The sequence below is a fragment of the Lissotriton vulgaris genome, unplaced genomic scaffold (genome assembly GCF_964263255.1).
Source record: "Lissotriton vulgaris unplaced genomic scaffold, aLisVul1.2 SCAFFOLD_359, whole genome shotgun sequence".
Classification (NCBI taxonomy): Eukaryota; Metazoa; Chordata; class Amphibia; order Caudata; family Salamandridae; genus Lissotriton; species Lissotriton vulgaris.
The window spans coordinates 177468-193267 of record NW_028248520.1 but is presented as its reverse complement, the minus strand read 5'-3'; the positions used below and the strand labels follow the sequence as shown (position 1 = coordinate 193267).

Below are 15800 nucleotides of genomic sequence, written 5' to 3'. Positions count from 1 at the left end.
TAAACCAGCCCCCCTGCTGCCTGCTTTACCTAGGGGGGGGCAAATATAGCAGCAACGCTGCAAAACTGGCCCCAGTAATAAATAAAAAAATCGGCACCAACCACTGCAAATCGCCCACCACCCGTCCAGTCTCCCGGGGACTGCCCGGTGCCCGGTGCCCGCTACGGCCAGTTCGCCCCCCCAACATGCACCCCGATCTGCTGCTTACATAATAACCCTCTCCTTGCATAACACTCGTCTCACTCACAGCTCTCTCCTGGTACCCCTGCCAACACACCCCTCTACAACTTACACGCCGTCACCCGGTCCTTTCGCCCCTCCCTCAAGTCCTGGAAGTGGCAAAGTGAGACCCGAGCCCCTCCCGCCCCCTGTAGCCCACGGGGTGGAGCCGGGGGCTGAGGCCAGCTGTCTCTCCCTCCTCCTCCTGGGAGCAGCCCTCTCCCCTTACATTCAAGCCCCCCTTCTCCCCCTCAGACTGCCTGGCCGGGACAGAGGCAAGGGTGAGCTCAGAAGTTTCTCTTCCTGGAGAGTCCCCCGTCAAGTAGACGCTGCACCCACAGAGCCACCCCCTCTATTTTTCCCAGTACATACCTTGGACCGCTGATACCACCCGGCGCTTCCCCAATCTGGAATTGTAAGCAGGAGCGTACAGTTGTGGGGCGAAGGGGTGCCAGTCAGTCCAGGGTGGAGGGGTGCAAGAGTGCCCCCTCCCCCGGCGGCAGAATGGAACTGTCCGTGAGCGACCACCTGGAGGGGATCCTGTCTGATTTCGAAGGTAAGGCGGGAGGCGCGGCTGGTCCTAAGCTGCGTGCTGGCGCGAGGCTTGGATATCAGTAACGTGCGCTGCGTGGTGTGGCGTGGAATACTTTGGATTGTGTTGTGTGTGTGTGGTATGCCTCATGGGTGGTGCGCTGCTCGGTGATAAATGCGGTTTGGTGACTGACGTGCGGTGTGGAATGATCAGGTGTGGTATGTTGTTGCGTTGCTTTGTAGTTCTGTTCGCCGGGCAGACGCTGCTTGCTCTCCAGATTTACTATCCTTTTTTTTTTTCTTCTGCACGTTCGCTGTCTTTGGCCGACTGTGTTGAGCACGAATACTTAATGCTTTTATCAACCCAGTGAGCGGTACCTGCATGAGTATCCTCCCTCAGCTACTAAAACAATATATTCTAAGCGTATGCTGCCGGCTTTCCCCGCCCTTTCGAATCTTCCAGGGTGACATGCTGTAAATTTCTATTTGTCTATTTAGCGCATTTCTCTGTGCTCCGCAAATACATGCCGCGAAGGGTTCCAAATTGTGTATTCCCTGTAATTCTCCATTATCCAGTCACTGTTCGCATCAAAATCAAAGTTTACCTTTGGGCAGTTTTCCTTAATGGAAATAAACTTTTATTTTACTTGAGAGAATTTGTAACATATCGCGAGGTGTGGGATTGTGTGTGAACCTACTAATCGGAATTAAGAAAAAAATGCTGCATTTTTATGATTGTTGGGGTCGAAATTCTATTTTCACAGTTTGGGGGCTGTAGCGGTCCCGTGGGGGTAGACTTGCAGACCAGGCCGGAAGACCAGGAGCGGTCCCGCCAGTTTATTATATAGCCTGTGGCCTCCCAAGGTTGAGGCTTACTCTGACCCATGGTGCAATGCAAAGTTCTTCAGTCATGATAGGTGCTGGTGAGCTGGCATGACGGTAGTATTAACCAGTTTGTAGACAGCTGCCTCTATGTCAGGAAAACAGACCTTTCCCTCACCCAAAACTACATTTTTGCTGTTCATCGGTGTTCACTGTGAGTTAGTTCAGTCACTTGGTGTTGTAGCCTCTCTGGACTCACCAGGCGCTGCCTTCATGGGAAAAGACAGTCTGTGGTGGCACTCAGCTCTCATCAATCCTCCATATATTCGTGAGTTGTATCTTCTCCATGCCTTGCCACCCGTCGGTATCGCATAGGAACGGCTCTGTAGGGTACACATTTACTATTGCCAGGAATCCCAGGATGGAGGCTGCTGCAGTGGTCTCTCGGATTTCCTGACGGTTGAGCACCTGTGGATAGTCACCCTGAGAGCTAATACTGATGTACACCTTGGTAGCTGTGGTGCTGCTCTCTTTCCCATCTGTGGGGAGAGGCAGATGGCGAGAGAGAAAATCTGCTGGGTTGTTGGACCGCTGTCAATTATACAACCTCCATGTGGTCTTTTTGCAGCTGGATGCCCAGTGTTCTGTCAGACTGAGGTGCGGGTAGTCCCACATAACAAGGGGACAAGTGGCTGGTGGTCAGTGATAACTCTGAATGGTCTTACGCCGAGATACAGTTAGAAGTGCCTGTACGCCCACTTGATGGCCAGCGCCTCTCTCTGAGAGTATCTTGTCTCTGTAGGCATCAGTGCTTTGTTGGCATAGGCCAGTGGAGCTCATCTCCCAGGTTCTGCCTCCTAGATGCTCCCAGGCCTACCGGGGTGGTATCGACTAAGAGTTAGGTCTGTTTCCCAGGGTCGAAGTAGGCCATCGTGGTCTTACTCAGTAGGGCTGTGTATGTAGTCTGAAATGCGTATTCTTCCTTCAAGCCCCACCTCCAGGGGGCGTCCGTCTTGGCAGGGCTCTCAGTGGCTCAGTATGGTAGCAAAGTTAGGAATAAACCTCCCCAATAGGTGGCCATGCCCAAGAAACTGCCGAATTCTGAAACTATCACTGGGGCAGAAGCCTGTTGTATAGCCTGTAACTTCCTGGGATCAACTTGCACACCTCCTTGATTAAACACGTAGCCGAAGAACTTAAAAGATTTCTGGAAGAAAGACCACTTTTCCTTGTGGAAGGTGACACCATGCTTCCACATGCATTTTATCGTGGCACATAGACGTTTGTGGTGTTCTTCCGCAGTTACAGAGTAAATCAGGATTCACATTCAAGACACCCCTGAGGACTGATGACGTTTCCTTGATGACCTCCTGAAAGACCTCAGCTGCAGAAAAGACCAGAAAAATTCAGTCTTTTGTATCCGCGTAGCCCAAGGTGTGTAAAAAATTTGGTGATGGATCTGCTTCCTTCGGAGAGGATCATTTGATGGTATCTTGCATTGAGATCCAACTTTGAAATCCTTTGTGACCCGTTGAGGTCCTCAGTGATGTTGTCCATCGTGGACGTTATGTGCCTCTCCTGTCTCATGGCTTTATTGGGGAGGTGCATGTCAAAGCAGAGATGTTTCTTCCCCAGTTGCTTCGGCTTCTCTGCTATAACTATGGGGCATACCCATGGCGTCGCTTCCAATACCTTTTTGATGACACCGTGGCTTTCCAGTTTTTCTAGCTCCTTCACAACCAACAGCTGCAGATGAAAAGGCACACACCAGCGTGGAAGAGTGACTGGCTTGACAGACTTGTCAATATGTAGCTTAATTGGCGGAGCTTTCAGGCACCCTAGTCCCTTAAAGAGCTCAGAACATTGATTCAAGAGCTCATCAACTTGGCAGGCCTTCACATTACGGGCGAATGACACAAGGCTCAGATCTTCTGCTGTGTGGCTCCTGCTGAGGGTGTTGGCTTCTCTGTTGACCAAATGGAATGTGGTAGTTTTATCTCTTGATCTTCTGACTTTATTTATACTATCATCTGTCCCTTTAACATCAGTGGGGACTGGCTGCCATAGGTTGATGTTGGTCAGTGATGAAGGCGGTTTTGGTTGGAGGCGCCAGTACTGTTCACTGAGGCACAGGTTTTGATTAGGGCTTTGACATCTGAACCGGCGATCTGAACTAGGCACATGGGCTTTGGCCGCCAGTAGTGTTTCATATCATTGGTGAATGAGATGAGGAAGACTTCTTCATCATTGTCTTCGGGTGACGAGACCTCAAGGCTATGTTTGTAGTGCTACAGCGCTTTGGTGGCCCCCTTGTGATTAAGGATCCTCAAGACTCAGTTGCTGTATGGCTCGTTTCGGGTGCGCCTTCCCCTTGCACTTCTCCATCTGGACCACCCCCTCTACATATGGTGGCAACGTTGTTCAGCTTACCACAGTTCAAGTACATGCAGCCTTGCGACGGGCTGTCGTCAAGAGGGTGCTCATCCTGGCCACAGTACTTGCAGCAATGCCCTTGTGGATGGGTAGTTTGAACCTGGGCTTGTTCACCTTTCCTTTCATGTGGATTGCCCCTGCGCATTCCACGTACACTGCGGGGTCTTCTCAGGCTGTTGTGTGATGGCTACATACATTTTGGTGACTCAGGCAACAGATAGATCATTGGACCTGGCCGTAATGAAGATGTCATTGAGGCTGATGTAGGGTTGCCTCTGGATGAGGCCTCTGAGTGTCTTGTTCCAGCACCCTTGAATCTGCACCCATATCTCTTTGAGCTGGTCATTTGCTATGCATGTGCTGGCAAGCTCGCGTAAACTGCGTCAACTGATTCTCCTTCACACTGATGAGCCTGGAGGAGCTTGAAGCGTTCAAAGTCTGGATTAAGTTGTGGGTTGAAGTGCACCCACGGCAGCGTCATAGTCGTCGGGTGTTCCGGTGTCCAGGAGGTACTCAAAGAGTTTGTAAATCTCTTTGCTTGCATAGTGGAGCAGAAGAGAGTGTTTAATGGCCCCATCAGTCTCGGGGGTTGCGATAAAGTAATTCTTAAGACTCCCGAACCAGGTCTCCCTATGGGGCGAATCGGTTTCCTGGTCATTAAGTTTGCTAAAGAGTTGCAGTACCCGAATGAGCACATGTTGGAGAGTGCATTGTCCTCGTGGCAGTCCCTGCTGGGCCACAGTGTTGTCTTCATCTGCCATGGTGAGTAGCCCTGAGGCCCACAGCTAGGGTGTGGAGGTTAGCAGTAAGCTTGAAACATGTGGTGTTGCCGGCCTGATGCTTGTAGCCGATCCTCCTTGTTGGGCTCCCCTGGAATGCAGCTGCTGTGGAAGCTGTTCTGATGAAGGGGGTGCTGTGGGACAAGCTGGCAAAATGCAGTGCCGTCTGGCTTTGACAAAGGGGCTTCTGTCCTTACTGCTCTGTGTCCTTTTATCAGTGTATTGTTATTTTGCTCCACTTCCCTAATGTGAGAAGTTGTCCTGGCATATGCTGTCCACTATTCTAGTGGGCACCTTGCACCAGTCCAAAGGACCCTTATTGATGGTAGGTTGTAAAGTCAACCTTATAGAAAGCTATCCCAGTGGTAGGCTAAGACTTAGAGGCCTTATGCCTTCAAACTCCAGGGTCCACTGTGGCGCTTTTGTTAGATATGAGCTGGGCCTCGCAGTAGTTCCTACCTTGATGGAGTCTGGGATGGGTTTGGCAGGCCGCCATTCGCCACCAATGCCTCAGTTAACCAAGATATAGTCTCCCGCCAAGTTGGTTCCCAAGGTCGTGGTGGTAGTGGGTGCGTTCCATTTCTGGTCGCACGAACAGGTAGTTGGCTATACAGTCTCTGGTTAAGAGGTACAGGCAAATGAGGACAAAAAAAAAAGACTTAGAGGCAAGTTCAGTAACTTGTTTTACCATATACAGTCTCTTTAATAAACAAATGAAAGCACACCACACAAGGTATATATCATATATATATATGTATTTAATCTAAACACAACCCCTCTGGACTCTTTATGAGGTCAGAGGTAAAAGTACAATACAAGGAACTTAATTAGCATACGATAAGCTGCACAGTATACGTTTTGCCCTAGGGGGCCTCACAAACCATATACTAAAATAGTGGTATAAGAACCACGCGAGGGTTAGAAAGCAGGCCTAGGTCCTGTAGAACGGCTGGGGCGACCAGGAACTACCCAAGGTAGGGACATAGGAGACCCACGGGGAACGCGTGCAGTGTCTAAACTCATCCGCGGATCACTATTGACTTTCTATGGAGAACGAACAAGTTACAATTTTAAAGATTAAGGGCACTTAGAGGTGAACTACGATGGAACCCTTTTAGACTAGGACACTTCGAGGGACAAGACCCACGGGAGCACCGGAATACTCGTGTTACCTCACCCAGGGAAGCCCAGTGCATAGGTGTCTTTTGGTGTCAGGTTTCGTCGTCGATTCCAATGGAGAGCTGCGAAGAAATGCTGCAGGCGACTAGAGGAAAGTGTCCGGGTGGATCCAAGGGTGGATCGGAGATGTGAAGAACTTGAAAGCAGAGGGGGCAGAGTCTGGGTCACTATCCAATGACCAGGATGGCGAGGAAAAGATGCCAGTCGATGTCGGGTGATTTCAGGTGAAAGAGGTGAAGCTTGACTCTTCAGCCACGAGGACCAGGAGGCGTCGACAATGAGCAGGAGCTCGATTCGAGCTGTCCCGTAAAGGATGTTGAGTGCTGCAGCGTCAGAATCCGGATTGGACCCAATAAGCCTTGGCAACAGCAACCCACGCAAGATAGCGAGATTGGCTTCGATTCAGACCAGCAAGGCCTGAGGGACTCCTCCTTTGGAGAGGAGTGAGAGCACGTCTGGAGCAACCAGGAAAGCTCAAGAAATCAAAGATTGACCTTCGTGGGGACCCACTAGCCAATGGACTAGAGATCGCGAAAGAGCCTCGAGCGGAAATGCAGAAAGCGGGCCCACAGAACACTTGTGGAGTGTAGGCCTCTGAGCTTGGGTGCAAAAGGTGCTCGGGGCAGGGGCTTCAAATATGCCAATGCACAACTTCAGGAAACTTCGAGAAGTAGGTGCAGTTGCAAAAATGCAGGATGTCCAGGAGTTCCAGTCCCCTGTCTCTCGTGTCTGCTACAGGTCTCCGCTTTGCTGGGAGCGCAGGTCAGCGTCAGAGATGTCTGGAAGTCTGTGTCCTGTGTCTTCGGGATCCGGCAGGAGCCTCAACAATGCAGACTGGCAAAGATGCTTTTGTTGCCTGTTTGAACAAGGTGGTCACTCCTTGACCACAAGGGAGATTTTGTCCGTCTTCCAGTCGATATGGAATGTCGAAGGTCAAAGATATATGTTGCAGAGATTCGTCCAGGGTAATCTAAAGTCCTAGGGCCTGGGCTCCTATTCTTATAGTAAGTTTAGGGGTTGGACTAACTCTAGGGTCCCACCTATGGGAGGACCTGGGGAGGGGGTAGTTACACCCCTTCCCCGTTGTCCAGTTTCGCACCAGAGCTGGGGCTGAGTGCCCCAGCAACCGGTTCAAACTGGGAAATGCATGGAGCACCTTGTGGGCCCCAGGCAGTGTCTGAAAAGCATTCACTGAATGCAACCCCCTGCCCCAACACACTAAAGCCTGTCTGGGGAGGTGCTGGCACTTCCCTGGACAGGAAGCCTATTGTCCGGGCCTCCCCTGCCGGAGTTTCATCCAGCAGCAGGAGGGCTGACTCGTGTCTGTGGCAGCAGCATCCATTTTGTGATGCTGAGGCTCTTTTAAACTTTAACTGGGTATCCCAGTGTGTACATGTCTTCTCCCTCTAGAAGGGTGGAATGCTACCCCCGCCACCAGAACTGGCGGGGGGTAGTATTCCAAAGTGTTTGACACCTTACACAACATGTTTTGATAAAGCCAAACCAAAGTTAGCATTAACCGCGAGGATTATAATGCACTTAAGAGTATATGGTATGGCTATGTCATAGAACAGCTATAAGGAGATGGTTCCGAAAGCTGCAGAGGGGCTCGGCTCATGCTAGGGCACCCTCTCGCACAAAACCAAGCACTCTGCCTTCAGGATTGTCAAGGCCTGCCATAGGAGTGACTTATAGGATAATATGTGTCTATATGTAAAGGTAGATATAGGTATACTATATCTAAGTAAGAGGTGCTTACACCACCATACACAGGCTGCAAGTGCAGACCGGTGGTGTCATTTTGGAAGGCTGCCCAGGGGTGGCATAATACATGCTTCAGCCCCTCGTAGGCCTCTGGGGTACCTATGCCCTGGGTACCTAAGGTACCATATACAGGGCCTCACAAGGGTGACCCAGTAACCAATCTGAGATGTACCTAAAGTGCATGGTATCAATTTAGAGAGTACAGCTAGGCTGTGGACCTGATTAGCAGGGCCACAGCCATACTAAAGTAAAAAAAACAGTGAAAAACAGCAACAAGTGGGGGTAACCCTAGGAAGCAGACCTTACTCTCCTACACCTAGCCTTCCATTCAACAGTCTCCTTACTGATGTCAATGCTTGTTTGATCCTTCTTATTCCCCTTTGATGTTTTTTTTCTTCTTCTGACTTATGTACCTTTCACTAGCTACTGTTGCGCCACCTAGTGCATGGAGGAAGATCAAGCTACCCAAGGTCTGCTGACTGCAGACGACCGTAAGCCCTTGGTGCAGCCAGAAGGCTGCACCCGGGGCCACTGCTAAGTTGGGGCACACAGGGCCTAGAGAGGATTCAGTGTGTCACACGCGCCTGGGCGGGCCGTCTCTTGGTGCAAAATGCAGGTGCAGCGTCTTAAAGGGTAGGCAGAGAGGGGCTGATAAAAGGCCATGCATCGCACCAGCCTGGTATTACGCTAGAGCAGTGCATGCAGGAGTCGTGTATAGGCAAATAGCGGGTTGTGCAGCACGTTGTGGTTCTGATGGGCAGGAAAACGGGAGCAATGTCATGAAATCAGTGCACACGTGGCAGACCCTTGTCGTCAGTGTAGCAGAGCCGCTACAAGTGAAAGCGGGGCCCGCAGGGCTAGACTCGAAAGATGGAAGAATGACACACACTCACACTTTGCCTTGGAAGTGGTCCGGAAGACCAGGCGTGGTTCTGCCTGTTTAATAAATAGCCTCTGGCCACGCTTGTGCAAAAGAACAGTTCTGTGGCAGCCAGGCTACCGCGCAGGAGGGACAAGGTGGCCATTACAGGGACCGTTACTGGAGATATTTGCGCCTCATCCATTAAGAGACATATGGTGCTTGCCTCTCGCCTCATCTCCAAAGACAACACAATGCAAGGGTATGCCCAGACGTGGGTCCCTTGCTCACTTTGCCACTAGATTCAAGCTAGCCTGGCTGATGAAGGGTGTTACCCAGAAACCGGTCCCAGGATGCTTGTTTCCGGTTCAGGGAAGACTTGGCTTGGCAGTTTTGGCTGGACTGTTCCCATGAAGGCACAGTGTCAAGACTGATTTGCATACAGCTGGGTTTGAACTAAGTTGGTGAAGTGAGATACCGAATGATGATGGATTCAACCCGGATCTGTGACTGGGGGTGAGTGTCTGAAAATTTTTACCAATACGCCCCTCATCTCCTTGTGTTTGCTTCATCTCCAAAGACAGCCCGCCCAGACTGATTTTCTTGCAGACCTTTACTCACCAAACACGATATTTGATTTGTGTGCCTAAATTCACCCCAGAATGCACTTCTCCTACTCAGCTTGTGCAGCCAATTGGCGGGTGTTTGAAATCTCGGTTGCCTGAGGAGTGGAGGCTGAAAGTGAGGGAGAGAATGAATCCTCCATCATAGTGGCCCTGCGGGATAGGGGGCGGGGGGGGGGGGGGGTGCAATGACAAACTTGGGATAAAAAGTATGGGAGAGAGCCAGCAGCCTGGAACAGAGAGGTTTCAAGTTACTATTATAACTGCAGCGGTGTCGTCCTTGCGCCAATACTTCGCGACAGCTGTTAGCACATGCTGGCAACCTACCAGTGGGCAGAGGTAACTGCTTGTCACATCTGGCCTTTAGAATGCTATTTCACACTGCAAAAATTCGACCGGAAGCTATTGCTAACCTGTACATAAGCACCAGTTACATTACACAAGGACGCTTCTTTTTTTTTTTGAAGAGAGTGCTATCTCACAGTCGCCGGATGTTAAGCTGAGGCGAGAGTGGAACCCGGTTCCCCAGTTCCAAAGACCACAGCTTTGGCCTGTAGAGCCACATCAGCATTGCATAGCGAGTTCGCTGCTGATACAGGCGCTGGCCACCAGCAAACTAGTTCGACATCCAGTATGGGTTAGTTTTTGTTCCCGAGCGAATTGTTAGGGCTGGTATGAAGCAGTACTTGCAGGGCACGAGTCGGGGTACCACGCGGGTGGACGGCATCCCCCCACTTATTTCCGAGGGTTTTTCAGGGTGGACGCCGTCCACCCTGCTAAATCAAAACCGCGTCCACCATTAAAAAACGGGAGCGCGGCGCACACAAAGTAAAAAAAGCATTTCTGGGTGGGCGAGTGGCTGGCTGAATCCTGAAGTTACCAAGCATGCCGGTGGTCACCACGCCCCTGCCATTTGTCCGTAATTTTAACCGGGCACAGCTTGCCCCCACCTCCCTTCTTGACTCCAATGCTGTATGAAAGCTCAGACCCCCAGCAGCACCGTAGAGGCACAGCGGGATGGCAACCCTCACACCTTCAGCCCTTGATGAGCTGTTAAGAGGTGCTTGAAGGTGACAGAGGGGGGTGGGGGGCGGCAGCTTCGGAGCAGGAGGCATCCATTCACAAGCAAACAACCCTGAATGCGTCTTGTATCTGCTATTTAGAGGGGGGCTCACACATTCCATTTCTACCCAGGGCCCCAAACATCCTAGACTCGGCCAGATTACACCCCTGATTACACCGAGGCAGCATCTGCTTCTCTTCACCGAGCTTAATTACTGTCACTAATTTGTAAGCAAACCTCGGTTCTTCAAACATGCACAATGTAATACAATAAAGAAATGGCACATTCGCACCCACACTGATTAACAAAGTATGGAGGACAATCAGTTCCATCAGTTCTCTCGGAGTATCTCCTGTAAGTACTGTACATCACAATGGGGGATGGCATTTTGGACAGAGAGCCTGTCTTCTCGTTATCTTTTGCAGGAGGGGGCGAGAAGCCCAAGATGATACTAGAATACTGCATGCCCACCCCTGTGCCCACCCTGGTGGATCACGTTCCCTCTCCTGTGATGACTCCTGCTCCTGTCCCCCCATGTTGTGGCTCCAGTGTGTATGTGTATGTGTATGTGTATTGGCATTTATATAGCGCACTACTTACCCGTAGGGTCCCAAGGCGCTTCGACCGCTGCGAAACCCTTCCTGGCTTCCCTGAGAGATGGTCCCTTAATGGGTATCTCCAGGGTGAGACCAGGCATCCCCGGCGGTCTGGTGGGGCCGTTAGTGAAGATGAGGCAAGCTAATGCCCAGAGTTGCCGAGTGTGATCGCTGATCAGAGTGGGCACCGAGGCGAGAGAATTATCGAGTCCGCTGACCCTGGTCCAGAAACCTGCCGCCCCGGGAATCGAACCCTGGTCCCGGGCCGTCCTCTGCTCTCGGGTCTGCCGCCTCTAGTCCACCCCCCACAGTGATGGCTCCTGTCCCCCCATGTTGTGGCTCCAATCCACCCCCCGCCTGTGATGGCTCTTGTCCCCCCCTGCGGTGGATCCTGTCTCCGCTTTGGGTAAGGGCTCAGCTCAAAATGAATATGGAAAGGTGGGCGTGTAAGTTAAGTGAAGGGATGTGTGAATGGCTGGATGAATTAGTGAAAGGGAGAATGGATGAATGAATGATTGAATAAATGGATAATGCGAGAGGATAAATGGATTGATGAGTGAGGGGAAGGATGGAGAGAAAATGTAAATAGCTGGATATATGGGTGGAAGGGTAGCTGGATGATTGATGAGGGGAAAGATGGATGAGGGGAAGGATGAGGGATGGAGCGGAAGGATGGATGAGGGGAAGGATAAATGGATGAGGGGAAGGATGGATGGATGGATGGAGGGGAAGGACGGATGGATGAAGGGCAGCATAAATGGATGGGATGGATGGATGGGTGAGGGGAAGGATGGATGAAAGGAAGGATGGATGAGGGGAAGGATGAAGGATGGATGGATGAGGGGCAGGATAAATGGATGGGATGGATAGATGGGTGAGGGGAAGGATGATGGATGAGGAGAAGGATGGATGGATGGATGGAGGGGAAGGATGGATGGATGAGGGGCAGGATAAATGGATGGGATGGATGGATGGATGGGTGAGGGGAAGGATGGATGAAAGGAAGGATGGATGAGGGGAAGGATGGATGCATGACGGGAAAGGATGGATGATGAGGGGAAGGATGGATGGATGGATGGATGATGAGGGGAAGGATGGATGGATGGATGGATGATGAGGGGGTGGGTGAAAGGATGGATGATGAGGGGAAGGGTGGATGGATGGATGGATGGATGATGAGGGGATGGATGGATGGATGATGAGGGAATGGATGGATGATGAGGGGGTGGGTGAAAGGATGGATGGATGATGAGGGGAAGGATGGATGGATGATGAGGGGAAGGATGGATGGATGGATGATGAGGGAAAAGGATGGATGGATGATGAGGGGAAGGATGGATGATGAGGGAAAAGGATGGATGGATGATGAGGGAAAAGGATGGATGGATGATGAGGGGAAGGATAAATGGATGATGAGGGGATGGATGGATGGATGGATGGATGATGAGGGGAAGGACAGATGGATGGATGGATGATGGGTGGGTGAAAGGATGGATGGATGGAGAGTGGGTGAAGGGATGGATGGATGGGTGGGTGAAAGGATGGATGGATGGAGAGTGGGTGAAGGGATGGATGGGTGGATGGATGGATAAGTGGGTGGGTGAAAGGATGGATGGATGATGAGTGGGTGGGTGAAAGGATGGATGGATGGATGGACAATGAGTGGGTGGGTGAAAGGATGGATGGATGAGTGGGTAGGAGGATGGTGGATGGGTGAAAGGATGGATCAGTGGATTGGATGGTGGGTGGGTGAAAGGATGGATGAGTGGGTGGGTGGATGGTGGGTGGATGATGGGGGTAGGTGGATGAGTGAAATGATGGATGGATTGATAAGTGCAAGGGTGAATGAATGTCATATGAGTGAAAGGGTTGGTGCAAGTATGGATGAGTGAGTGAAAGGGAGGGTAGATGGACAAAAGGATGAATAGATGTGTGAAGGAGTGAAATGATAGATGGATGAGTGATAGGGGCAATAGATGGATTCATGAGTGGATGAGCAGATGGATGGATGGGTGGGTGGATGGATGGATGGATGGAAGGAAGGCTAAGTGAAAGTGTCGATGGAGAGAGAAAGGGAGGATATGGATGACTAAAAGAGTGGATGGGTGTAAGGATTAGTAAGTGAAAGGATGGCTGGATTGGTGAAAGGGTAAATGGCTGAATGGATGAGTGAATGGATGGATGGGATGAAGAGTGGATGGATAAGTGTACAGATGGATAGGGTGGGTGGATGGATGGATGGATAATGGAGGATGAGTGAAAGGATGGATGAGGGGATGGATGAAGGGATGGATGAGTGAAATGATAGATGGAAGGATACATGATGGATAGGTTTGCAAATGGTTGAATACTTTTGGAAATGGCTGGGCTTACTTATATACTATTGCGCGACCTCTGATGTGTCTGTAAAACGTACCTATTGTCCTGAAGTTTTGTCCTGAATTTTGACCTCCTGTCCAGAATTTGTGTCCTGAATTTTGACCCTTTGTCCTGAATTTTTACACTCACCATCCTGAATTTGCACCAATGCCAGTTGGTCACCCTAATTCTAATAAAATAAATAAATCTAGCCACAGCTAGAGAGAGGCAGCTGAGACAAAACTATTTAATACAGAGTCGCTAGTTTACAACAGGTGGGGAGATAACATATAACACTCATCGATAGAATAACGTGAATATGGAGCCCTAATGTGTGGAATAGTCATTGTCGAGTGTGGGAAGCAGCCTCTCTGGGAACCTGTAATGTATACAAAATCTTGCCGTCAAACTTTCCTGTAGCGTTTTGAAAATGTGTTCATGTCACCTTCGCCAAACTTCATCCACATTTGGGCTGCTAATTCCTCCAGGCAGGGACCTTAAGTCACAGGCTTGAGTACCAAGCAGCTTCAATTGTTAAATCTTGCATTAAATGCAAATGGTAGATCTGCCGTACATGTGATGTCACTTCCTGTTGTGATGTCACTTCCTGTTGTGATGTCACTTCCTGTTGTGATGTCACTTCCTGTCGTGATGTCACTTCCTGTCGTGATGTCACTTCCTGTGACCACGCCTACCTTGGAGAGTCCCCCCACTTCTTTTTTTAGGACTTGTACCCTGAGTACTTGCCGATGTTGGTATCCTTTGGTACCCGTAGGCAGGGCTTTAAGTTGGATGAAAATACCGGGGGTATCTCAATGGGCCATGGCCAATGTAAGTAAGGGCGTGGCTTAAAAACAGGTAAGCTAAAAACGTGTGCTTAGCTTAGTGTGCTGCCCGACTTGTATTTTGCTGTTTCGGTCACTGCATCCAGATATGATACAAGTAACATCATACCTACAAGTCAGGACTATTGGCTTTGTCAACAGTTGTTAGTTGCATAAGATAAGTAAGCAGCAACCATGGCGTGTATAGAATATTGATAAGGCTTCCACTTACAGCCCTGGTGACCCCACGACAGTGTTGCTGCTCCCAAGTTTCAAAAAGAGAAGGGAAATCCAGAGAGAAAACGACTCTCTTTAAAGGGTCCCCTTCCCTTACAACGCTCACCTGGCATGACATCATGCAGTAACTTCTCCACCAGTGAGAAGTAAGCAGTGTGAGCAGCGCACATCGATGTGCCTGCTGTCACTGTAGTCTGGAAAAAAACGGACTGTCTGTGCCAGGGCACACAACAGAGTCCGATAGAGACCCGTTTCGAGGCCTCGGCAGGTGCTCACTTAAAGCCCTGCTCTTAGGGCCGTGTGAGCAGCGTGGCTTGCATTGGTGCGGTGCACCGGAGCCCTGAGCGGACCCTGGTCATTGCTGTATTTAATCATTCAAATAGCAGCCAGGTGGGCCGTTTACTTCGCGCATCTGCTGGTGCCAAAGACGAACTCTCTTTAATAAGAAGCATTGGGCAATTTCTATCTGGAGCTGGGGGTGGCATTGGGCGTTCTGCCTCTTTGGCAGGGGTGTTTCGCACTGTCATTGAAGAGGAGGACTGAGCGCCAGCAGCGTCTCTGAAGTATGTGTTGCTCTGGAAGAGGCACATTCAGACCGGATGGGCCATTCTACCATACTGGCTTCTCGCTGGGCTGCAGGTTTAGGGGCTGACATCACCCAACCATGGACCACATCACTTTTTTTTCTAGTCGCTGCCTCCAGCATTGTGAGGCTGGTTTGAATGTTTTGTTTTGTTTGCCGGTGCTGATTTTTTTGTGTTTCAGTCCAGTTGTGAGAGAATTCAGTAGTTTCGGGGACAGATGTCCGGCACCTTTGAGGAGGAGGATTCGCTGCTGTTAGGGTGCAGCGCTGAACTTCGCTCCGGGGCACCTGGTGCTGGCAGAGAGGGCTGGCCCGCTCGTGAAGGGGTATTTGATGAAGTGTGTGGCACTGGCAGGAAGAGGTATTTGCCAGTGGTGGTGGTGGCCGGGGTACGTATTTGTCGCCTCATGGTGGGCTCTCTGGCACCGAGGAGGTGAGCCATTGGCCACATACAGAATGGGTTTATGGCATTGGCGGGGAGGGTCTTTTCTGCTTTTGGGATGAAGTATTCGGCGCTGTTCTGGAGCAGTATTTGAAACTACTACGGAACTACTTGTTGTAACGGCCACCATGAATATGCAGTGCTGCCATAATATAGTAGTACGTTCTGTTAGATAGAGTATTTTCTGCTGGCAGGGAGCAGTGTTTATCACTAACCCAGTGAAGTATTCGGTGCTGTCAGACTGAAATATTTGGCGGCGGCAGGATGAAGCATTTGACTCCTCTGTCAACAGGTTTGAACGGGTGGCCCTTACTCATAATGACCCTCGACCCCGACCCTCCCAGGGCTGCCTGTCATTAGCTTGGAAAAGGTTGCCAATGACTTGACACCCTGGCAGCGTCGATTCATTAACAGGCCCATGCCGTCTCCCTCCCTGGGTCGGAGTCACCCCCTCTCCCTCCTCACACCCCTGTTCTAACTGCGCCATT

General features: G+C 50.6%; 1 protein-coding gene across 1 annotated transcript in view; it reads left to right on the top strand.

Annotated features, from left to right (window-relative positions):
* Positions 1–388: 388 nt before the first annotated feature.
* Positions 389–15800, top strand: part of LOC147664079 (uncharacterized) — a 120268-nt gene continuing 104856 nt past the window's right edge. The window contains exon 1 of the mRNA XM_086949999.1: positions 389–775. Coding sequence (XP_086806125.1) covers positions 724–775 — 52 coding nt within the window. The 5' untranslated portion in view covers positions 389–723. The remainder of the gene's footprint in view (positions 776–15800) is intronic.